Below are 27,415 nucleotides of genomic sequence, written 5' to 3'. Positions count from 1 at the left end.
CCTGCCCCTGTATATATATATATATCATCATTGAGAACGAACTAGACAACGAGGACATGAAAAATGCACCAAGATCATGGGTTGATGAGGTAAAACAGAGCAAGATAAGGATCAAGCTGTGGCTCTCTAGCTGGCTGATGCAAAAAGGCAAAAAAATGATAGGAAAGGAAATGAAAATAAGAAATGAAAATAAGTAGTAGAGAAGAAGACAAGTTCATGGGCCATTTTTTTCAAGGCATAACTAACTAGTCATATTTATCGCCATGATGCATCTAATCGGAATCCAAATGTTCTATGAATCTGGGATTCTAATTAAACTCGATTATACTGCAAACACGACTGATATAAGAATTTATTTATGCAAAGATTCTATCAACAACTAGTTTGTAGAACAAAAAATATACTCCGTCCTATAAGATAAGAAAAATATATAAAAGGCATTCATCATATCATATGATATAATATTTCTAATCCATAAGAAACATCTAGAACCATGGATTTTAATACACATCTCAGTCAAAGTCGATAACAGTTCACTAATAAGATACCCTTAGTTAAAATGTAGTCCTGATTCATAAACTTTAAAAAGATAAAAGTTAATAAACGAAGTCATCCTTGGACACCACCACCAAGTATTAATTAATTACACTAATAGCTGTGCTCATCAACATCACCTGCGGCTGCGGTTCCTGCGAGTGCCTCCTGTCATTTATTACGATCGCAACAACATATACTATTAGTTTAAAGGTAATAAATAAATACAATTAAATGAATAGGGATACGGTTATTATGTAACCATTTCAATTGTTTGGTGCTGTAACATTACCTGTTGCTCCTCCAGTTTGACGTGCATTCCTGCATACAAAAACGGCAAAGTCATATCAGCATAAACTAAACCCAATTTATATACTTCATAATATCATCATCAAAGACAAGAGTCAATGATAGTTAAAAAAAAAAAGAGAGGTGAATAATGATCCCAGTAATGCTAATCTGAACAGTGATAGTAAAAGTTTACTGGACAAAGTCAAAGCAAAAGTCAACTGGTGGAGAAACAAAAGAATCAATTTAGAGTGGTCTAGGGGTAATATAAGAGAAGATTCTATTAAGAGGTCTAGAAGATGATTAGAAAATATTATTAGCACCAAACTGATGTCCAAAAAAAAGAAGAAAATATTATTAGCACCAAACTGATGTCCAAAAAAAAAAATATATATATATTATTAGCAAGCTCGTTCGATACCCATTCATTATAAACATTTGGAATGTCACTAATAGAATGGTGATTGCAGCCATGGTCTATTTTATAAGGCAAGAAATGAATTTCAGAGTATTTAGAGAAAGGAAGAGGTCTACTTATTCAAAATTATTATGTTAAAATGAAATTGATGACTTTTAAAGTCGAACAAAGCAAAGATGTGGTCAAAGCTGCAGGAATATGGGGTATGGGATGAGAAAATCAAACGCTATAGTGCTATACTATAACTGAAGTCGAGTAATAGATGTTTTGGCCTTTATTATGTTGGGTCATGTTGTTTTGGGTGATTTTTGTTTCGGGTTGAATCAACGTTGTTTGTTCTTTAAGGGCACGTCAATAAACCCGTGCCTATGTTTGTATCTTTGTTTACTGTTTATCTGATACTATAATAGAGTTTTTTTGCAAAAGAATAAAAAAAAAAAAAAGAATGACGAATAAGGTGGTTTACCCTGTGGTTTGTTGCTGACGGACTCCCGATGCAAGAGATAGGTGTATTTCCAACATTTCCTGTAATAGCAATAAACATCATGTTAAAGTTAAGAAAATAAAACAAAAGTAAAAAGGTAAAAATAAGGATTTACCTCCTCGGTCATGGGCGTGGGTGAACAGAATCGACGAAATAAGGCGGGACTTTTCATCATCTCTCTATAAAAAGGATCTGAATCATACATGCCTTGTATTATATGAGCAGGAGAAGCACCCGAGTGTAGAGAGTATTCAGCGAGTCTAGCAATTCTATGGTTAGCTGTTCTGGGGGGGTTAGCTGCCTGATTTCGGAAAGGGCCCCCAAGAACAATCAGGTAAACATTCTGTCCTCCCCCTACCCCTGTAGCCAGCCAGATAAAATAACACATTTGCACAATTAATTTAACTATCAAGTTTATAATAAATCATAGTATTACATTTATTTATATGTATATATTTTATATGAGTTATAAAATAAATAAATTATAATAATAAAACAAATTGGGAGTAGTAATTAATACCGTAGCTCTCAAGAGTTCGATTGTCCTCCATAATTGATCCATTATAAATCAGACATTGTCGGGCTGTAGGTATTTCAAACTTGTCTTCGACAAGAGACTTAAATGATTCAACAGATGCATAGAGGTCAGTCTTAATGTCGAACTCTGCTTGTGAAGACTGTACATGAACAAACACATTGAAAATACCCTTTTCTTTTAGTTCGGGGAGTAAGGCAGCATACAATTCTTCTGGAGTCATCACTGTTATTCAATTTAAAACCATTAATCAATCTATACAAGGTTTATAATTAACAAATACACAACGATATATACACATCTGGATCTGGATAATAATAATAATAATAATAATAATAATAATAATAATAATAATAATAATAATAATAATAAGACTCATAAAGTTACAGACATAAGTAAAATTACCTGTTGCTCCTCCAGTATTGCTTGAATCGCCAGTCAAAGCACGATCACCGTCCATAGCAAATTGATGAAGACAACTGTAGAATATTGTAAACGGGTAACGTATATTTTATTATTATACTCCGTATTACTACTATATTACTGAGCTATTTATACCTAAATTACATAATACATTCTAAACACTAATTTGAACCTAATGAGCCGAGCCCCTTTTATACAATTGACTTGGACCAAAATTAATATTCTAATCTCTACAAACGCTTCAACATTAATACAGAGTAATAAATATAAAATACATAATACTAACTAACAATGAGAAACTCTGTTCATACATTACTAGCATATATATATATATATATATAACTTAGAGAGAAAATAACAGTATATCATTCAACAACCACAAAACTATAAATATTGCAAACAACAAAAACAAGATGAACAAATTATTAAACAAAACATTAAACTGATCAGGTAGTCACTTTATTTTTTGACATAGCAATGTGTATTTAAAACTGTTTATTAGACATTAGCCAGATAAATTAACAGATTTAAAACTCAAATCAACACTACCAACTTACTGAGCATCCTATTATCCTATTATATAAGACTATAAATCTAAAACAAACAGAACCAAATAGATATATAACAAACAGATTTGCAATAACATAGCACACATAAAATAGAAATCAGAAAAAGAAGTTATAACGGAGAAAAAACACTCAAAGTCAATAACAACAAGATATTTTACCGAAAACAGCAGTCGTGAATTTGGAGTGTAAATGCTACCTACTCTGCACACAACCTGAAAAAAAAAAAAAAAAAAAATCATTAACATCTTTAAACATACATTAACTTCATGAAATATCAATGAAAAGTTGAAAACACAAAACTATTTAACTACTAAAAAACAAACAACAAATGAATGAAATGGTGTGATTCTATCAAAACACACATACAACCAACAACATGGATCAAAATGCAATTAAAAAGTGATTCTCACACACACAAAAATTACAAATAAAACGTAGACATGCAGAATCATTTTAAAAATCAACACCACCAAACACACAATTTAAAAATTCCAGAAAAAAAAAAATCTACATCAAAACCTAAAAACAAATCTCGAATCATAAAAAACCTAGCTCCAAAAAAACACACAAAAAACGACTAGCTGTGTAAATTAAAGCACAGATGTAAAATTTCTCCTTAATTTAATGATATTATCAGTATCGCATTACGAACAGCTTGCAGATGTTCATCAATAAGACGCACAGCCCACATACATCCGTAATTTTATATACAACAAAATCAGCACAAATAAACACACGGAGACAACGAAAACACAAATTTAATTAATTTAAAATTAAATGAACTAACCACCTTCGAATGTCACGGGATTCGCAAGAGAGTATCTGGAACGAATATTGAGGAGATTTTATTGTTACTTTATGACTGAACTATTTATATTACATTACACTACAAAATCATTCTAAACCCTAATCTAAACCTTATGTGCCAAGCCCATTTCATACAATCGAGTTGGATCAAAACTTTTTTAAACCCTATTCTAAATTTAGTGGGTCGAGCTCATTTATACAACCGTGTTATTCTAATCTCTCCACTATTAGAGCACAAGGTGTCCGTGTCCATTTTTCAGTGTTAATTTCAGTGTCCATTTTTGACACTGAAATTGACTGACAGTGTGTAAGGTGGAGGTGTCCACAGTGTCCATTTTAGTGTCAATTTCAGTGTCCATTTTTTATTTTTTATTTTTTAAATTGATTTTTAAATATTGTATTTAACTAATTTAATATAAAAACAAAATAATTAATTAAATACGTTTTAATATTTATGATAAAAATATTACGGAGTAAATTAAAAATGGTTTGGCCCATGTAAAACAAAATAAGCCCAACTTTTACAAAAACCTAAATATCTTCTTCTTCACCTTTAATGTCAACAGCAGCAGCAGTAGAGCTTCAACTTGAAAAAAAAATAGATTAAAAATACGAGTACCAAAATTAACAAGAAGAAAAAAGAAACAAATTCAAAAAAAAAAAAAAAAACCCTCCAACGGTCAAAAAGCCACCGTCGAATTTGGGAGGCTGGAAATCGATGGCGAGGTCGACGCCGTGCCGGTGTCGACCGACCGTCGATCCCGGCGTCGATTTTAGGGGGACGGTCGATTTTTGTACGGATACCGAGTGCTCTTAGACTATTTTAATCGTGCGTTTTCGTCTTTGATCCAGCACGGCGGCGGCATGCCTATAGTGCGGCGTGCCACTGGGTGTCGGTCGTTTTTGTGCTGGCTCCAGGCACTGGTTCAAGTTTGCGTGTTGGTGTTTTTGGACGACGTGGCTCAGTATGATTCGAGGGTATCAAAATTTCAACGAGAATACTATTAAATAAATACAATATTTAATATTTAATAATAATAAAATTATAAAATTTCATCTATAAAAACACTTTCAAACACAAATTTTATACACTTCATCTATCTTTTCTTCTATTTTTATAATTTCTAACTCTCGTTTCAATTTCATCCAAATTCTCCAACTTCATCATGATTTCATTTACGTTCTACATTACTGAACGCGAAACTAAAAACTGAAATGCAAAACATGAAACTAATAACTGAAACTCAAAACTAAAAATTGAAAACTAAAACATAAAACAAAAATATAAAAATGAAACACGATTTTGAAAACTGAAAACTAAGATGCGAAATGCGAAACGATTTCATTTACATATATTTATATATCCGTTGCCATCCCTCCAACCACAAGCCTCCACGTCGCCAAATTCACCCTTGCACGCCTTCATCTTTTCGGTGCTGGTTCCAGCACACCGTCACCTCAAACCACCAGCACGCCGCATTAGCAGCGTGCTTCCGGCGTGTTGGGTGCACATAGGGTGTATGCCAGGCGCGTTAAAGAGGGTCTAAGTATTACTTCTAATAAATTGTACAGTTTTTCTAATCATATTTCACAGTAATTGGCATTGGTATTTAGACTAAAATTGTTCCTAGTAGACATTACACTTTGATTGTGTACCAGAATGACCTATTTTGAACCTGCATTGGTATCTGACCAACCCGTTGTAATTTTTTTTATTTTTTTTGGGACAGAGATTGGGATCATCCGAGGGGGACTAAACCACCAACCCGTTGTAATTTATTATCACCTACACAAAAGTATTCTCCAAACCCTTTGATCATACAGTCATCAACATGGCACTGCATTTGCACCTTTCCCTGCAAATAAGAACCAAATTTCTAAAGTTTTATTAGTGACCAACACTATAATTGTTCTTACCACCTGGTATGTAACACCATCATGCTTCATTCTAAAAAAAAAAAAAAATCTTGCAAGATCCAAATGATCCAAAGGCACGACCAAGTAAAACTCCCCCCACCCCCCAAATGATATGGGAAATGTGCCATGGGTGAATACTTCATGGCAGGGATGAAATTGTGTTTTTTAAAATGTAGCTAACGGGGTCGAACTCCTGACCTCCCCTAAAGGAGGCATGCCACCAACCACTGGACCATATCACAGTATGTGGACATTGTCACAAGGGTGACTTGAATTCACAATTCCTCATGGTTGCTAGATCTAAAGTCCTTTGATTGTCAAACAAACACCAACCAATTTGCTCTATTTTAAAAAAATATAACAGCACAACAGTTCAAGCCATGAACGCTCAATCTACAAAATCCACAACCCTATATATCAATGAAAACAATTTTCTTAAAAGAACGTATGAGGCAATGATAAGTAAAAAGATGTCGGTACAAATATGACAAAACTGAACATGCTATTAATACCCATGAGCTGTCCATCTAATTTACATACTGATCTTTAGATACAAGATATAGATAAACGGGCTCAGCAATACACTAGTCAACGGGTTAAACAAGATGATAATCAATATACAACATAAAATTATGCCATACAACGTATTTCAAAGTTTGATCAGTTAACTCAGAATAACAGAAATTCATCATCACAACCCGTATTTATATAAATCAGTTCCCTTTAGACAAAGAAAGCATGTATATTACCAGTAGCCTCCCCTACGTATGTATATTACCTGATCATCAAATGTTATAAATTACCTCAATGAAAGCATGCGGTGTTTCACTTGAACTTAACCACTTCACAAGATAAATGAGCTCTTGTCGCGCAGCCTGCCTAATACCCCAAAAGATATGGGGGTTACATCAGCTACTGTTGGAAACTTCGACGAGCCCAACACACCCACTATTGAGGATCTAGACTATACTAGACTCACTACACCAACACTTTGACGTTGGTTAGCCTTTAATTTTATAAATCCTTAGTGCACAATGTACTTAGGCGACAGTGTCGACCATATATCTTTAGGCGGTATAACCGACCATGTATTACTTAGGCGGCAGAGCCGACCATATAATAAGAACAACAAAAGTGCACTAAGAACTTAAACACAAACTAAGGCTTGACCGGGAAACTTAACAAAGAACACTTTTATTAATACAAAAATATAATTACAGTATTACTTACTTATAAGTTTTCTTTTCTCTACTTATAAGCTCTCTCTAACTCACACTCTTCTTATTTCACACCTTACTTCACACCTTTTCACACCTTACTTCACACCTTTTCACAACTTCACACACCACAAATGAAATCTCCTCCCATATTTATACTACTCCATGGAACATTCTAGAACCTAGATATTTCCATGGATATATAAATATCTAGATATTTCTACAACCTACAAATATCTAGATTTTTCTTTTACATTTCAATTTCTAGATTTTTCTCTCATATTCTAATATCCAGATATTTTCTTATACATATTAATATCTAGATATTTTACCCATATACATTTACTAATTCCATATTATTCTAAATTTGCATTGTATTTTAACACTCCCCCTCAATGCAAATTTTCTTCCAACGATGTCTTGCAGACCATTCCAAGTGCTTCTCTGAATTTTGTAAACTTCGGTTTACTTAGGCTCTTGGTGAATATATCTGCAACCTGTTCATCTGTCTTTGTTGGCACCATCTTGATCTCCCCTTCAAGGACCTTCTCGCGAACATAGTGATAGTGTACTTCTATATGTTTTGTTCTTGCTTGAAAGACTGGATTCTCTGCTAGACGTATAGCTGATAGGTTATCGCAGAAAAGCTCTACTTGATAGTCTGTTGATTGATGAAGATCTTCCATTAGTTGTTTCAACCATGTCATTTCTTGTGTTGCTGACGATGCCGATCGATATTCTGCTTCAGTGCTTGACAAGGATACTGTTGGTTGTCTCTTGCTGCACCATGATATTACTCCTGATCCAAGACTAAACATGTAGTTGACCGTCGTGTATCATAGTCTCCAGCGTAATCGGCGTCACAATATCCAGTCACGTGACATTCTTTTGTTTTCTTGTACAAAATGCCAAAGTTAATAGTGCCTTTAACATACCTTAAGATGCGTCGTACAACATCAAGGTGAGGTTTCTTCGGATTGCTCATGTATCGACTAACCACTCCAACTGCATAAGATATGTCTGGCCGGCTTAGTGTGAGATAAATAAGACTTCCGACCATCTTTCGATACATGGTAACATCTTGAAGACTTTTTCCTTCATCTGCTCGTAGTTTTGTATTCGGATCCATCGGAGTTGAGATAGGTTTGCAATTAAGCATTCCGTACTTTTGTAAAAGATCTCGCACATATTTCTGTTGTCCCAGAAATAATCCTTCTCTTTTCTGCTCTATTTCGAGTCCAAGAAAATGTTTGAGTTCTCCAAGCTCCTTCATATGAAATCTGATAGACAGATTCTCTCTTGTTCTTTGGATCTCCTCATAGTGATCTCCCGTGATGATTAAGTCATCCACATATACTAGCACTATGGCTAGTTTTCCTTGATCTTGTTTCACAAATAAACTAGAATCTGAAGGAGCAACTGTGAAACCACTTTGTACTAAGAACTCGCCAATCTTCCCGTACCAAACTCTTGGAGCCTGCTTCAAGCCATATAGTGCCTTCTTTAATTTGCAGACATGCTCAGGATGGATCTTGTTCTCAAAGCCTCTTGGTTGCTCCATATAGATGTTTTTGTCAAGTTCTCCATGTAAGAAAGCGTTCTTGACATCCATCTACCACAGCTTCCAAGATTTGCTGGCGGCTAAAGCTAGTAGATCTCGAATTGTTGTGATCTTCGCCACTGGACTAAACGTTTCTTCATAATTCAGCCCATATTGTTGAGAAAAACCTCTAGCAACAAGTCGAGCTTTATACCTTTCAATGGAGCCATCTGATCGAGTCTTCACCTTGTAAACCCATTTACAAAATATTGGTTTTACATCTTTTGGCTTTGGAACTAAACTCCATGTCTGGTTTTCTTTTAGTGCATTAATTTCTTCTTCCATCGCTTTCTGCCATTCTTGACTTTGTGCTGCTTCTTCATAAGTGGAAGGCTCAATAGGTATTGATTCATCCACATGAGCAGCATTGGCATACCTCGGATTAGGTTGCCTCGGCCTTGTTGATCTCCGTAATTCTTGCACATGCTCCTCGGCATCAATTTGGCTTGGACGAACCTCTTCGGATGTAGATTGATGTACCTCAGTTTTCCATGGACTCGTTTCCTTAGAGTACGATCCATCTCCTTCTTTAATTGGATCCGTTATGTGCTCTTTATGTTCTTCTTTCTCTTTTGGAACTTCTTCTAATCCATGAGATTCTGGAAGCTCTATCTTTTGAGGTGACCACCATGAAGAAGCTTCATCAAATACCACATTTCTTGAAGTATAACACTTTCCAGTATTTGGATCACAACATCTCCATCCTTTTCTTGATTCATCATAACCGACAAAAATGCATCGAATTGCCTTCTTATCAAATTTGCTTCGTAGATGATCTGGTACGAAGACGTAGCATACACATCCAAAAACCTTGAGATGGTTGACGGTTGGCTTGATCTTCCATAATCTTTCATATGGTGAAATATATCCCAACTTTGTTTGTGGGAGTCTGTTAATCACGTATGAAGCCGTCCTCATACATTCGGCCCAAAATCTTCCTGGTACATTCTTACCATGAAGCATACTTCGACAGGTTTCAGCAAGATGACGATTCTTACGTTCTGCCACTCCATTCTGTTGTGGAGTATTAGGGCAAGTTAATTGCCTTTTGATCTTGTGCTTCTCAAGATAGATATTGAACTCGGTTGATAAATATTCTCCTCCATTATCTCCAAGTGATGTTTGTTTCACTGGGCCGAAGACATCTGAGTGTATTAGCTCTAGTGGTGTCTTGGACTGATGCACTGACTCCTTGAATGGCAATTGGTGAGCTTTGCCAAATTGACATCCAGCACATATTGTATCTGTTCGGATATCAATTTGAGGAAGCCCATTTACTATGCGTTTCACCATCATCTCCTTTAACTTATTGTATCCCACATGCCCAAGACGTTCATGCCACAGATCAGCCGTCTCATTCTTTCGAGTCTTATCCACATATGCTGTTTCAGCAGATAGTACATAGACCGACTCTATTCTTTTTCCTTGCATAATTGGATTGCCAACCACCTTCACTCTCTTGAATACAGACACATCTTCTGGTCCAAAGAGCACATAATTCCCTTCTACTGTCAATTGTGGTGCTGACAGTAAATTCTTCTTTAGGCCAGGGACAAGATACACCTTCTCGAGTTGGAGCTTATGAGAGTCGCCTTCATTTGGAATTATTGTCTTTCCAATGTGAGAAATAGATAACCTTGAATTGTCGGCTGTCAACATGACTCTCTTTCCTTTGTAATCCTCCATTTCTTGCAGCTTTGTCCCATCGTTGGTCATATGATTTGAGCATCCAGAATCGATGATCCAATCATCTTTGTAGTTTATTTTTGACTTTAAAGTTGTTGTAAGAGCTTGATCATCTATGTCAGCTTCAACAGAGAGTCCAGCTTCTGCATCCCATGTTTCCTCATTAATGGTTGCTTCGAATGTGACCTCTTTCTTCTCATCTCTTGTGGCGGCCACATTTCCTTCGAAAGTTCGCCTTTTGGGGAATCTACAATCTCGAGCAAAATGACCCTTCTTGCCACAATTGAAGCATTCACCATTCTCTTATCATTTTCCCCGTATTGTTGGCGATGATCTCTTCTTCCTTGTTGAGCTCCCCGAGCTCCCCCTGAAGTGTTGCCTTTTGACTTTGGGTGACTCTTCCATCCATATGTCTGACTTTCTTTCATCGCATCTTGTCTTCGAGATGTTGCTTTCTTCTTATTGGTGAAGAGTGCATCTTCTCCATCTTTTATGGTTACTTCATTCATCTGCTTGGCTAATGCCTCTTGATTAGCCAATAAATTCTCCAGCTCTATTAATGATGGTTGAGTAGGCCATCCTCTTACAGCGGCTATAAATCCATTATACTCTGATCTTAAGCCATGGATGATAATTCTCTTCATCCTTGCATCACTCACTTTCTCTTCAGGAGCAAGTTGAGATATCTCACGACAAATAGATTTCACCTTGGTAAAATACTGAGAAATAGATAGACTTCCTTGTGAGATACCTGCGAGCTCATTTTCCAAGAGCTGGAGTCGTGCTTCATTCTTCTTTGAAAATAATTTTTCAAAAGTTTCCCAAGCTGCCTTTGGTGTTTTCTCGTCACGGATGTGCTCCAATAGATCCTCCTCGATTGTAGTCTTCAGTATAAATAAAGCCTTCCCAGCCTTGATGTTCCATTTTCTCAAGCCTTCGGCATTTTCTTTCGGTGGAGGCGTTGTGTCACTGCCAGCAACTATTTCCCATAAATCCTGTCCTTGTAGGTAGGATTCTATACAAGTCCGCCAATAACCATAGTTGTGGTTATTGAGACTCTCGATTCCACTGCTCGTACTTGCAAGATCTGCCATCATGACGTCCAACGTCCAATAAGCTTGGTCCCAGACCGATGAGCTTTCACAGTTCCTAACTGTGCTCCGGCAGAATCTCCCTTAGAGCCTTGGTGAAAACAAGTCGATGTAAACGTCCAACGTTTACTGATTTCCTCCACTAGAAATGGTCCCGAACGACCCGCTCTGATACCAATTGTTGGAAACTTCGACGAGCCCAACACACCCACTATAGAGGATCTAGACTATACTAGACTCACTACACCAACACTTTGACGTTGGTTAGCCTTTAATTTTATAAATCCTTAGTGCACAATGTACTTAGGCGACATTGTCGACCATATATCTTTAGGCGGTATAACCGACCATGTATTACTTATGCGGCAGAGCTGACCATATAATAAGAACAACAAAAGTGCACTAAGAACTTAAACACAAACTAAGGCTTGACCGGGAAACTTAACAAAGAACACTTTTATTAATACAAAAATATAATTACAGTATTACTTACTTATAAGTTTTCTTTTCTCTACTTATAAGCTCTCTCTAACTCACACTCTTCTTATTTCACACCTTACTTCACACCTTTTCACAACTTCACACACCACAAATGAAATCTCCTCCCATATTTATACTACTCCATGGAACATTCTAGAACCTAGATATTTCCATGGATATATAAATATCTAGATATTTCTACAACCTACAAATATCTAGATTTTTCTTTTACATTTCAATTTCTAGATTTTTCTCTCATATTCTAATATCTAGATATTTTCTTATACATATTAATATCTAGATATTTTACCCATATACATTTACTAATTCCATATTATTCTAAATTTACATTGTATTTTAACAACTTAACAACAGAGGATAAATATCATACAAAAATGACATGGAGTGAAATCCAATCGTTAGTTTACCAGTCATACGTCTAGAACTTACAATTTAAGGTCTCTAGTTACATTTCCAACATTTTAGGTACACACTCTTAATATTACCTTTGTCATGCTAAGAGATAAAGATATATTAGTAGTACTTATATACTTGCTTTGAATGTACGGTCCTTGAAATAATGATTTGATGATATAAAGCATAAAATTTGAACAGTTTATTTGCAATTGTTTGTAATTGCATATCTCAAGTACATAAAGCTTACATCACCTTTAAACACGAATAAAACCTTCAAGTATTTCATGACTCCTAGGTTTTAACTCAAGATATTATTCATAAAGAAAAAAGTCATTTTTAGGCTGCTTATGTGACGCTTATTTAAAGCCATGAGCACTTAATGTTACACAATCTCAAACAGCAACCAATTTTCCTAGAACTTGAAAAGCGTATGTAGGACGACACAACTACTAACGTCTTATGCACGGAAGTATATTTTAGCTCATCCTAATCAGTAACAACAGAAATATAGCATAAACTTAAAGTAAATATCAATGTAACATGATCAAATACATACCTTTTTCGCAACTCACAATCATAATTTCAAACCATAGCCCTTGTGACCATTCGTATTAATAATTTCATACCATATAATGAAACTGATCAATATACAATGGCCCAAGAATATGTTGTTCTCCACGCAATCCCTTAATGCAGAATCATCCAAGTTTGACTAGTTGGCTTCTTTCTTTGACGAGGTTTTAACGAAAGTTGGATCTTCTTAAAATGCATCGATAGTCAAATATATCGTTATAAAACGTCGCTGCAATTAATAATATGAAACAGACCACAGTTCTCTTATTTCAAAAAACTAACTAGAAAATCAATCCACTAAAGAAGTAGGAGCAAAAGACGAGAAATTCAAACCACGACATGAAACTGGTCGAACTTCTATGACCCAAGAATATGTTGATCTTCAGAAAGACGTGAAACGATCACACAGAAATAAAGATTAAGTAGGTACAACCTGTAGCAAATGACCTTAAATTTGACTAATTGGGGGCTTATTTCCTTCTGAGTGTTTAACGAAAGACTGATCTTCTTGTAATGCATCAACAGTCAAATATATCTTCAATAAAGTCACTTGAATTAAATCAAACAGTACACATTTATCTTATTTCTTAATAATATGAAACAGACCACAGTTCTCTTATTTCAAAAAACTAACTAGAAAATCAATCCACTAAAGAAGTAGGAGCAAAAGACGAGAAATTCAAACCACGACATGAAACTGGTCGAACTTCTATGACCCAAGAATATGTTGATCTTCAGAAAGACGTGAAACGATCACACAGAAATAAAGATCAAGTAGGTACAACCTGTAGCAAATGACCTTAAATTTGACTAATTGGGGGCTTATTTCCTTCTGAGTGTTTAACGAAAGACTGATCTTCTTGTAATGCATCAACAGTCAAATATATCTTCAATAAAGTCACTTGAATTAAATCAAACAGTACACATTTATCTTATTTATTTCAGAAACCTAACTAGGTTCTAAAGAGGTGGGAGCAAAAAACGAGAATTCTTTAAAACTATATCTTTAAAAAAGTCAACAGTTCGTCTTGAAATGCATCAACGGTCAAATATATATTTTTTTAAAAGTCACTTGAAATAAATCAAACAGAACACATTTATCTTATTTCAGAAACCTAACTTGAAATTCAGTCCATCAAAGAGGTGGGAGTAATAAACGAGAATTCCATACCTCGGCATGAAACTGATCGAATTAAAATGGCCCAAAAATGTACATGAATGTTGCCCTGCCAAGATACTATATGAGTTTGACCGAACCGAAACTTAAACTCGAACTTACCACTTCACGAGATCAACGGGTTCATGACAAGCAGTCAAGGAAGGCAGGCAACCTAATATCCAAAGGTATGGGGTTTCAATCTGTTACAGATAAGATTTCAGTACATTTTTTGCATACAATAGTTTTTTAAATGTACAACACAGATGATATATACAAAAGTGAATAGAATAAGAGTATGCATTACCCATTGATTGTAATAGAGCATGTCATGTCATGTGCTGGCTACTTATCCGTGGATATTCAAAACTGTCTTCTGACCTTCAACTATTTCGGCATCCATGTCATTAAAAAGAAGCAGCTTCTTTCCATAACAAATTTTTAACTAAAGACGGATCCTCTTGAACACCATCGACAATCATCATATATAACTTTATAAAAATCACTTAAATTATTTCAAACAGATCACAGACCTAGCCTGAAATTCAGTCCAATAACGAAGAAGGAGCAAAGACCTAGAATTTCATACCACGGCATAAAACTGATCAAACTGCAATGGTCCAAGAATATGTTAATGTAAACCTATTACCTTTAATGCATAATCATCAAAAATCACATACCAACACAAAAAAAGGTGACTTTAAACACAATTAAAATGAAAGTCAGATCTTCTTGAAATGCATCAAGAGTCAAACATATCTTTAAATAAATTAACTTTAATTAAACCAAACAGAAGACGTTTATCTTATTTCAGAAACCTAACTTGCAATTCAGTCAACTAAAGAAGTGAGAGCAAACACTTGAACTTACCACTTTGCGAGATCAACGGATTCATGTCAAGCAGCCAAGGAAGGGCAACCTAACACCCAAAGGTACGGATTCAAGTTACAGATAAGATTTCATTTTCTGCAATCTGATCATTTTTATAAATGCAGAACACACACAGATGATATGCACAATAGTGAATAGAGTGTGTGTTACCCATTAAAGGTTATATCGCCTGTAAACACAATTAAAACCTTCAAGTATTTGATGACTCCTACGTTTTAACTCAACATATCATTATTAGAGAAATAAGTCATTTGTAGGCTGCCTACGTGATGCTTATTTAAAGCCATGAGCACTTAATGTTACACAATCCCAAACATGCCCCAATTTTCCTATAACTTGAAAAGTGTATGCAAGACGGCACAACTACTAATGCTTTATGCACGGCACTATATTTTAGCTCATCCTAATCAGTAACAACAGAAATATATAGCATAAACTTAAGTAAACAACATTGTAACAACATAAAATTCATACCTTTTTTGTATTTTGGTTGGTAATCTCCAACATAAGAAAATCAGCTTTATCCCCAACTCACAATCATAATTTCAAACCATCACCCTTGTGACCATATGCACAAAGATTATAATAATATAGCTGGTAAATATTATACAGTTTTTGTAATCATAGTTCACACTAACTAGTATTAAATTGACCGGTAATTAAGTAGGTACAAACTTGCATTTATACAACTAGGAAATGGCTGTCTGACCGTCCCTAATCGACGTTTGACTTGTTGGCTTCTTTCTTTGACCAGGTATAATGAAAGCATCGACAGTAAAGAAGGAAATTGAAGTCTAGATCGTCATCTTCTCGAAGTTTGACTTTCTTGATTCTTTCCTTGAACGGGTTTCGAGAAAAGAGTTATCTTGAAAATCATCGAAAATCAGATGTATTTTTAAAAAGTCATTGCAATTAATATCAGAAAGGACACAGTTCTCTTATTTCAGAAAGCTAACTTCAAATTTAGTCCAATAAAGAAGGAGTAAAAAACGATAATTTCATACCACATCATAACTAATCCAAATGCAATTGCCCAATAATATGTTGTTCTCCATGCAATCCCTTAATGCATAATTATCAAACATCACATATCAGCACACACAAAAATATGACTTTATACAAAGAAAGGTTTAAGTAGGTACAAACCTGAAGTAATAAAAGTAGAATATTGCTGCTAGACCATCCCCTCTATTTAAAATTTGGCTAGTCGGCTTCTTTCCTTGACCTGGTTTAACGAACTACAGATCTTCTTGAACACCTTGACGGTCAAATATAACTTGATAATAACAACCTTAACGAAGACGAAAGAAAGAACTTGATATTGGACAACCATAACGAAGACGAAAGAAAAAACTTGATATAACTTAATAGATTTCAAAAATCTGTGAACCTTAACGAGAAAGAAACAACTTGATATTGGACAACCTTAACGAAGACGGAAGATATGAAGAAAAGAAAAAAAAACGAGAAAGAAAAAAAGACGATTACTGAAGAAATGTAAGATTGAACTTGATATTGGAGAAACTTAACGAAGAAGAACAGATATGAAGATTATTTGATTTGATGAACTTAGAAAAGCCCAAAAACATTCAATCCAAGCATAGGCATTCTTAGAACTATCTGCCAAAGAACAAAAAAGATGTCAGAGCAAAGAACAAGAACTTTAGACCACAACATGAAACTAATCGAACTCCAGTGGCCAAATAATATGTTGTTCTTCAAGCAAGACCTTAAAGCAGAATCATCAAACAACACACGTATCATTAAAAATAAATAAAATGACACTAAACAAAAAAAAAAAAAAAATAAGCAGGTACAAACCTGCATTCATGAGACAAGTGTTGCCTAGATCGTCCTCTTCTCGAAGTTTGACTTGTTGGATTCTTTCCTTGAACGGGTTTAAGGAAAGACAGATCTTCTTGAAAAGCATCAACAACCAAACGTATCTTTAAAAAGTCTTTGCAATTAATATCAAACAGATCACAGTTCTCTTATTACTATAAACAAAGAAACACTTGAGTAGGTACAACCTGCATTTATAAGACTAGAGAATTGCTACCTAGACTGCCCACTACTCGAAGTTTGACAGTTGAATTCTTTCTTTGACGGGGTTTAACGAATGAAAAATCTTTATAAAACATTAAAACGTCACTGCAATTAATACAAAGCAAAGCACGGTTATCTTATTTCAAAAAACTAACTTGAAATTCAAACCAATCCACCATAGAAGTAGCAGCAAACTACGAGAATTACAAACCACAAACACGAAACTGATCGAAATGCAATGACCCATGAAATATGATGTTCTTCACGCAAGACCTTAATGCAGAACCATCAAACACCACATATCATCAAAAGAGAAATAAATTATTTCAAACAACGAAAAATTGAAGTACAACCTGCATTTATAAGACTGGAAAATTTCTGCCAAGACCGCCCTCTACTCGAAGTTTGACTAGTTGGCTTCTTTCTTTAACGAAAGTCAGATCTTCATGAAATGCATTGGCAGTCAAATATATCTTTATAAAATGCCACTGCAATTAAAATGAAACAGAGCACAATTCTCTTAATTCAAAAAGCTAACTTGAAAATTAATCCACTAAAGAAGTATGAGCAAAAGACAAGAATTTCAAACCACGGCATAAAACCGATAGAACTGCTATGGCCCATGAATATGTTGATCTTCACGCATGACCTCAAACACCACATAAACAAAGAAAGATTAAGTATGTACAAGACTAGAAAATGACCTACTAGACCGTCCTCTACTCAAATTTGACTAAATGGCTTCTTCCCTTGACAGGGTTTAACGAAAAACGAATCTTCTTGAAATGCATGCATCAGGAGTCAAATATATATTTAAAAAAAGTCACTTTAAAATCAAACAGAACATGTTTATCTTATTTCAAGAATTATAAATCAAAAGGCTAAAGAACCACGACCCACATTAAGTTGCATTGATGGTATCAATTATAAAATTAAACTATTAATTCTGAAAGTAGATACCTTGAGAAGTGATTTAATGGTATTAATCATAAAATATAACTGTTTCTTTGTGATTGTTTGTGATTGCATATCTCAAGTGCATTGCTTATTATCGTCATTAAACATAAGAAGAAGCTTCAAGAATGTGTTGGATCTTCAAGCAAGACCTCAATGCAGACAACAAACACCACATATCATCAAAAGAAATAAAATAACTCCAAACAAACAAAGAAAAGTTTAATTAGGTACAAACCTGCATCTATAAGACTACCAAGTTGCAGCCTAGACCATTCCATTCTCTACTCGAAGTTTGACTAGTTGGCTTCTTTCCTTGACCTGGTTTAACGAAAGACTTCTTGAACACCATGGACAGTCTAAATCAAATAATGAAAACCAAGAATCTTTAACTCATTTGAACATATATGAATTTCTGAGGCCTTTCTTAAAGCCAAATAGAAATACAAATAATTCTTTCCCTTCTGTTACGATCTGAGAGTTCATCTTATCCCATTATATATAAATTTTAAATTAATATTTTTCGTAATATTGTGTTTATCTGTTTGATAGAGTATTGAAAGAAGTGAGGAAAGGGGTGTATAATTGAATGTAAGAAGAAAGTTAAGATGGAACTGATACTTAACGGTCCAAATCTAACAATTGCTAAATCCAGGGTCATCCAAGGGAAAACTTGCAAGATCGGAGTCAACGAAGCCAAAAAATTAGTTTAAGGTCACCTACAATGTTTAGTAATAGAGTCTGCATTACCCATTGATTGTAATAGAGCATGTCATGTCATGTCATGTCATGTCATGTGATGGCTACTTATCCATAGATATTCAAAACTGTCTTCTGACCTTCAACTCTTTTGGCATCCATGTATGCAACTTTTTCTTAAGAAACACAAACCTGAAGTAAACTGATTTAACAGTTTGAATCATAAAAATAAACTTTGGAGTTAGAAATTACGGACCTTGAAATGTTGATTTGATGGTATCAATCACAACATTAAACACTTTCTTTGCGATTACATATCTCACGTGCATATAGCTTATTATCGCCTTTAAACAGAAGAAGAAGAAGCTTCGAAATTTAACGAAAGACAGATCCCTCTTAAACACCGTCGACAAACATCAAATATAACTCTAAAAAAGTCAATTCAATTATTTCAAATAGATAACAAACCTAACTTGAAATTCAGTCCAATAAAGAAGAAGTAGCAAAGACCGAGAATTTCATACTACGGCATGAAACTGATCAAACTGCAATGGCAAAAGAATATGTTGATGTAAACACATTACCTTTAATGCATAATCATCAAACATCACATATCAGTACAAAAAAAAAAATGTGACTTTAAACAAAGAAAGGTTTTAAGTAGTAGTAGGTACAAACCTGAATTTATAAGACTAGAAAATTGCTTCTAGACAGTCCTCTACTTAGAGTCAAATACGGAGTATATTTTTTATAAAGTCACTTGAATTAAATCAAACAGAACACATTTATCTTATTTCAGAAACATAACTTAAAATTCAGTCAACTAAATTAGTGAGAGCAAAAACTTAAACTTACCACTTTGCGAGATCAATGGATTATGTCAGGCAGCCAGCCAAGGAAAGGCAACCTAACATCCAAAGGTATGAGGTTACAATCTGTTGCAGATAAGATTTCATTTTTATAAATGCACAACACACAGATGATATACACAATAGTTAGAAATAGTGTGTGTGTGTGTGTGTGTGTTACCCATTACTTGTAAAGTTGGAATAGAGCATGTCATGTGATGTCTCTATGTCTACTTATTCATACATAGATATTCATAACTGTATTCTGACCTTAATGCAGACATCAAACACCACATATCATTAAAAGAAAAAGAAAGAATGACTCCAATCAAAGAAAGATTTATTAATTAGGTACAAACCTGCATTTATTTATAAGATTAGTTGGCTTCTTTCCTTGACCTGGATTAAGGAAAGACAGATCTTCTTGAATCTTGAACAACATTGACAGTCAAATATAACTTTAAAAACTGTGATTTATAATATCAATATCGAATTATGAAAACCAAAGATCATTAACTCATTTGATAATTTATGAAATTTTGAGGCCTTTCTTAAAGCCAAATAGAAATACAAATCATTCCCTCCCTTCTGTTACGATCTGAGTTAATCTTATCCCATATATATATAATTTTAAATTAATCTTTTTCAAACAAAAATCAAGAACTTGTGTTAGTGAAAGAAGTAAGGAAGGGGGTGGATAATTGAACGTGACCGAAGAAAGTTAAGATGGAACTGGTATTTGAAAACCAAACGAAAATTGATACTAATAGATTGATTTCAACAATCTGTGAACCTTAACAAGAAAGACAGAGAGACGATTACGGATAAAGTTAAGTTCCAATTGATATTTATAAACCCTAACGAAAATTGATAGATCTTTGACGAGAAAGAAACAGAGACGATTACAGAAACAAGTTAAGATCGAACTGTTATTTGAAAACCCTAAATAAAAATTGACAGATTCCAACAATCTGTGAACCTTTATTTACAAGAAAAACAGAGAGACGATTACCGGAGAAAGTTAAGATCGATCTTTTGGCATTTGAAAACCCTAACGAGAATTGATGGATTTTTGACGAGAAACAAAGAGAGAAGATGACGATTACGGAAGAAAGTTAAGATCGAACTGATATTTGAAAACCCTATAAGAAAATTGACATATTTCAACAATCCGTGAACCGCAACGAGAAAGAAAGAGAGATAATTACCGAAGAAATTGAAGATGAAAGTGATATTCGAAAAGAAGATGATGAAGAAGAGATGATATGAAGATTATTTGATTTGATGTGCTGATTGAAAGAATTCACTGGTATTTATAGGGTGTGTGGGGTATACTGATTCACCGACTCATGTCTGCGTAATTTATACGCAACTAACGGTAACCCACCAAACTAATTTTAGTAAACTTTTCTTCGGTTAACAAAAAAAAAAAAAAAAAAAAAAAACACAAATTTGTAAGCATATCATCGAAATATTTTATTTTACTTTATTTTTATTTTATTTTTAGTTTCAACTTTCAAATAACATTTTTAAACTTTTAATTTATAATCAAAAAATTAAACTTTTATTTGTCACCACAAAATATTTGTCATAAACTGAATTCGAACTTGAGACATATAGCATTGAACTCAATTACTGGACTATCTTGTGATAATTTTTTTAATTTTAATGTTATTTTTTAAAATGTTTAGCTGTTATTTTTTTTATTTATATAATTTATTTTTTATATATAAGAAAATGGTAGTAATATTTCCACACTCAAATTTTATAAATCCACCGCATTTTCAACACATTTTCGAAAATACCCGTATATCCTAATTCCTAATTGTTTATTATATGTCTCCGTTAGTGTAGCCTAGTGGTTGGAGCTGCTAAAGGGTAGGTTTATCCCTTTTTTTTAGTTGTTTATTATACACAATTTTATTTTACAATACTTCTTATTGTGTCGTATGAATATTTATGAATCTTAACCACATCGTTAAGCAATAGCAAAAATGTAAATAATAATTAAAAAGATTAACTAAGTTAAATCCAAAGGTAAATCTACAATACACCAAATAAACAGACATGAGTTCACTTCAATACATTAGATTTTAAATTAATTAAGTAGGTACATAATGGAATTAAAGGATGGAAGTTCACTAACCTCTCGAATTTATTTTTGCCGGAAAAAAAAAAAAAAAAAAAAAGGAAATAAAAAAAGGCGTTCAAACTTTCTAAGCCAAAAGATGACATAATATAGCTCAATAACATAATACTCAAAATCTTAGTGATAATAATAATCTCACTCAAATGAAAAGCATTTCACATATTTACAACCGGTTAACCAGAACTACAAATTACAACTCTTGTAACGTCTTAGTTCACAACTACTTAAACAAAGAATGAGTTACATGCAAGGTTGCAAAATTCGATATTCGAGAATAATCGATCGGGACTTTAGAAGGAGTAATCGGCAATTCGAAGATTAATCGGATTATACTTTTTTTATACATTTAAATGTTATATTTCAAAATTATCTGTGTAAATATAAAAAAAAATCATGTACATAAAACTAGATTTTAACATAGTTATCTATAATCGTTCATTTTATTCAAACATTTATAATCCTAGTTGAAATTCACGTTAAAAAGTTGACTAATTTGACTTTGACCGATTTTGATCAACAAATCCAATTTTAACCATTTAAGCGACATTGACCGATTAATTAATCGGATTTTGAAAAATCGGAACGGAATGTTCTTAAAAAGGGAGTAATAGGAGTTTTTATCCAACAGTAGTTGCATGCAATGAATGTAAAATAGAGAACTTTTCAATAAGTTACTCTTGAAAAGTTGAAATTGGTTACTATTAATAAACCTCAGGAACTCAACACATATCATATACTCCGACAAACGTACCATAAGGTCCCAAAACTTGTAAAACCGAACACTATGATTCAAGTTGACTATGTCTTCTAATAAATTGTTAAACTGAACTAGACATTAGAAATCACCATCAATGTTGTCATGTATCCTTGTACCATAAAACCTTATCTTGCTGACCTTCTGAATCAGATAGTAAACATGCTTACAAAATGTTCATGAACATGCTTCTTTTAATCTAAACCTCCTGTCAAATTGTATGCATTTGATAAATATCTAAGGCAAACTTATGCACCTCATTACCTCATCCAAACTTCAGTCTCTAAATCCTACAAATTACGATATAAAAGAGATGAAAACAAATGATAAAAGAGATACAAACACAAGCATGAATGTTTTTTGCAACAATAAAAATAAAAAGTTGTACTGTAAATATGCAATCTCTTATAAGTTGAGAATAACTTAAAGCCCAAACAATAGTTGGCCAATAGTCTACATTCTACATTGGGGCCTCAACTTAAACGTTGTAACATTTCCACAATCCGAATTTAAGATTTAAGCACTTAAAATTCGCATCTATGGCCGAGAGGGCTCACAAAAAAAAAAAAAAACACATTATCATACCAACAAACAATGAACCCTCAACTAGATTTTAAATAGATGCTCAAAGCAGGGTGAATCAACAAAATAATCATATAAAGATTCATATAAAGTTATACATACTAACTAAAATCTTAACAAAAGAGAAAATCTCACATAAAGACCATTCACATAAGCATGGAGATTTCTCAAAACAATACAATTCTTTGTTTCATAACAGCGGATAATCAACTTGTGTTTCGCTGATGACCTTTTTATATTTTCGTATGCGGATGTACCTTCAATCAAGACAATTAGCGAATCTTTAGACCATTATAAAGAGTGGTCGGGCCTTGTTCCTAGTATGCCAAAAAGTAAAGCCTATTTTGCAAATGTCCGCCAAACGCTTAAGGATCAAATTATGGATATTCTACCTTTTGAGGAAGGTACACTTCCGGTTAAATACCTTGGAATTCCATTGATTTCATCACGGTTGTACTATAGGGACTGTAAAGTCCTTGTAGATAATGTTCGTAACAGGGTTGAAAATTGGAAAAATCGTTCTCTGTCATTTGCCGGTAGATCACAATTATTATGTTCGGTGCTATCATCTATGCAAGTTTATTGGCAGTCTGTTTTCATCCTACCAAGTGCTACTCTAAATGATATAGAAGCTTTGATGATGAAGGTTTCCTATGGTGTCAAGGAACTGTTAAAAAAGGTAAAGCAAAAGTCAAGTGGAAGGATGTGTGTTTACCGAAATTTGAAGGAGGGTTGGGAATTAAAAACCTTACTGAATGGAACACAACCCTTATCTCGTCCGATATATGGCGATTGTTATCTCGTGTAGTTACTTATGGGGGAAAAGCTTAAGACACAAGACAAGTTAAAGCAGTGGGAAGTCACGAATAACACACCGTTACTTTGCGCTCTTTGTGACCAAGTTTTTGATTCCCATGATCACTTGTTCTTCGCTTGTCCTTTTTCATTGCACGTATGGAATCGTATTAAGGCCCATATGGAATTTCCAATTTTTAGTGACTCGTGGAGCGATTTTACGCTGTTGGTTAGCCCATTTGCTAACCGTAGGACAGCTCGTATCATCGTTGTTAAGCTGCTTTTGCGGCTACGGTTTATAGCTTATGGCAGGAACGAAATAACAGGTTGTTTAAGAAGAAGAAAATATTGGTGGATCAAGTCTATAAAGTTATATACGCTACGGTTCGATTGAAAATTATGTCTATCAAATGGAAGATGAATCCCTAAACGCTTAGACTAAAGTCAGATTGGAAGATTTCTTAATTTGTACTTTAGTTGTCTTTATATGTGAGCTATGAGCTCGTGTAGTTTGCTAATTTGGTTAGCTTGGTCGTTTTGTGAGGCATTAGGACCCTCCTAGTGTCGTTTGGGCTTCATAACATTCTTTATTCTTTTTAATAAAGTTCGCCGGGTAACCCCCATTACCCAAAAAAAAAAAAAAAACAATTCTTCGTTTCACGCATAGATGTCCCGGTTTATTTTAAGAGTCATAAATTTGCATAACATAAAAGTTTGAAAAACTTTATTTTACAGACTTGAACTCCACAAAAGTGTTACGAAATTCTTTTTCCAAATCTTTAATGCCCTTCAAAGGAAGCCTTAATCTCTTGAGTCAACAATACGAAATGTCGAAACTAAGCCCAAAATATGCCTATGAACACAACAGCTTTAGAAGTTGATATTTGGTAGTACTCTTCAGTTGTTTATAGAACGGCTGGCAAATTTTTGGTCAAAATATAAAGAGAATAGTCAAATCTATAACAAAATTCAGAAGGTGAGCACAATTAGTCAAAATATTAGACATAAAACATAAAACCTTAACTAAAGTTCGCTTACTTGAAGGAAACATATAGTAATACACTCATTGATCGGGGCTTTACACAAAGTATATACCGATGATATATCAGAGGTGTCTTCGACTATAGGCAAGATAGACAACCGCTTAGGGTCCAAAATTTTTGAAGGGCCCAAAATTTTTGAAGGGGCCAAAATTTTGAATATGTAAATATTTTTCTCAATATATATTTAATTAAATCAAATAAAAAATTGTCAATTAAAGTTAAGATACTTTATTTTTAATAGTTAAATACAATGTAAGTAAATATATAGATAAATTTGTGTATAATTTTTTTATGCATAGAAAAAAAATTAACGTATATGTGGGCCCATTTTTATTTTCGTCTAGGGCCTTAAAATTGTTGAGACGTCCTGGATATCTATATAGTCATATAAAGCTCTAAAATGATGATGTCATCATTAAACTAATTACTCTTTAATTTTCATAATGATGAGGTCATAACTATATATTAATTTAATTTAAAAAATAATATTAAATTTTTTATAAAAGAAAATACTAATCTCTCATAAATTGTAATTTTAATTTTCTAAGAAAATTTAAAAGGTATTTATATAATAATTATTATTATTATTATCAAAAATATAAATACTCAACTTTGAGCGAACTTTATTATTATTATTTACTCTTAATATAATAATTATAATTATAATTTTTAAATTATTAATATTCAAATATGGATTCTTTTTACGAAATTAATTACGTTACATATGTATGCAAAAATACATGTTTCTATATATTTGTAAAAACAACGACAAGTTTATTAGTCAAACGGGTCATTAAAATAAATGATTTCAGCATTTACATTCACTTAATACCTAAAACATGTCATTAAATTGTTTCGTTTAAACAAACCCGTGATTTCACGGGTCATTTTACTAGTAATATACTAAAAAGGTGAAATACTAAATTACAATGGATATTATGTGAAATCAAAAAGATGGGGCGAGTGATTACATACACAAGGGCTTTCATATCTCTGAATTTAACTTCCCTTTAATTGGTAAAAGTTTTTTTTAACCTTCGCATCAGTAGCCACATATTAAATTTCCTTAGTATCAAGACTAGACTGCAACACCCTCTAATCAACAACTCGATCTATATTTCATCTTATTATTATCAACACTATACACACCTTCCCCTGGACCCACAACAACGCCTAGATAATAGAATAGGAGGATATTGGCAAATGTAACAATCAACAATATCAAGAACGACGATATAATTACTACATTAACATTGAACAACCACACTGAACTTTGAGATAACAGAAGATATAGAGTTTCATAAAACCAACAGAAGCCTACTAAACAAAATTAAAAGAACCTTTAAGAAACGTGAACAGAAGAAATAAAATGACAAAATTGCACCGTTGGTACGGTATCTTTGTATCAAAAAGCACGAATAACATTTATCTATTTTTTTGACGTCGTTGACCCTCATCTATCGTTATTTAGCACCGATGACCCCATCCATAAACGCTGTTAGTTTTATCACGTTAAGTTTCTTCACATGATAAGCACGTGAGGACAATATAGTTAACTACATTTTTTCTTTGTTGGATACTAGTCATGTACCTGGCACGTGAGTTTAAGTCTTTTTAAACTTTCCCTATTCCATTTGAGTCCTCCGTCCCCAATCTTTGAACCCTAATTTTCAATAACAGGCATAATCATCTCAATCAAAATCCAAATTAAAATGGTTTGTGCATTGAACAGATTACATATTATTAATTTATGTATCTACATTTCAAACTTAGTTAATATACGGCAACTGTGACAACCCGAAAATTTCCGACCAAATTTAAACTTTATTTTTATATTATTCCGACACGATAAGCAAAGTTTGTAAAGTTAAATCTCAAGAATTTTAAACTGTGTTTATACATTCATTTAACCTCGACCAAACTCCGACGATTCATGAACCATTATATAAATGAATATGATTATATATATATATATATATATATATATATATATATATATATATATATATATATATATATATATATATATATATATATATATATATATATATATATATATATATATATATATATATATATATATATATATATACATTATAACTTGAAAATGTTAACAAAGTATTAAATGTATAATACTTTACATGAACGTATTTGTTTCAATATGTTTATCGATGGAATTAGAAGATGATATCAAATAATTGAATTATCAGATTCATTGTGCTATGATTACGGGCCTTTGTAGTGAGGTCCACTATGATTTAAGAAATCTTTCACTTTTTAACGATATTCAAAATTATTAGTAAAGTGTCAATTAACGGAAACTAGACAAGGGTTAGTGGAGTTTCCTGTTCGATTTTCCTATATAGCTATTAACTAGTTAACTTTCACATTATTTAAGGTGACAGTGAAATTGGGAGTGTAGATAATTAAGAAAATAGATATCGACGTTTTACCTTAAA

At 33.4% G+C, this 27,415-nt stretch overlaps 1 protein-coding gene across 1 annotated transcript; it reads right to left on the bottom strand.

Moving 5' to 3' along the window:
• Positions 1 to 411: 411 nt before the first annotated feature.
• On the bottom strand, positions 412 to 2,796 carry LOC139886117 (uncharacterized). Its single transcript, XM_071869864.1, has 6 exons — positions 2,665 to 2,796; positions 2,245 to 2,484; positions 1,840 to 2,084; positions 1,707 to 1,765; positions 827 to 855; positions 412 to 702 (listed from the first exon to the last, which is right to left on the bottom strand). The coding sequence occupies exons 1-6, from the start codon at positions 2,717 to 2,719 to the stop codon at positions 671 to 673; spliced, it is 660 nt and encodes a 219-aa protein (XP_071725965.1). The 5' UTR covers positions 2,720 to 2,796; the 3' UTR covers positions 412 to 670.
• Positions 2,797 to 27,415: the final 24,619 nt, after the last annotated feature.

This window comes from Rutidosis leptorrhynchoides, chromosome 1 (genome assembly GCF_046630445.1).
Source record: "Rutidosis leptorrhynchoides isolate AG116_Rl617_1_P2 chromosome 1, CSIRO_AGI_Rlap_v1, whole genome shotgun sequence".
Lineage (NCBI taxonomy): Eukaryota > Viridiplantae > Streptophyta > Magnoliopsida > Asterales > Asteraceae > Rutidosis > Rutidosis leptorrhynchoides.
Note: the sequence above shows the minus strand (reverse complement) of the source record. Positions and strands in the feature narration are given on the sequence as shown.

Coding starts and splice junctions, on each gene's coding strand:
- LOC139886117 (XM_071869864.1), bottom strand. CDS start 2,719: ATGGACGGTGATCGTGCTTTGACTGGCGATTCAAGCAATACTGGAGGA. Junction 2,485..2,664: donor CAATACTGGAGGAGCAACAG/GTAATTTTACTT, acceptor ATTGAATAACAG/TGATGACTCCAGAAGAATTG. Junction 703..826: donor TCAAACTGGAGGAGCAACAG/GTAATGTTACAG, acceptor AATAAATGACAG/GAGGCACTCGCAGGAACCGC.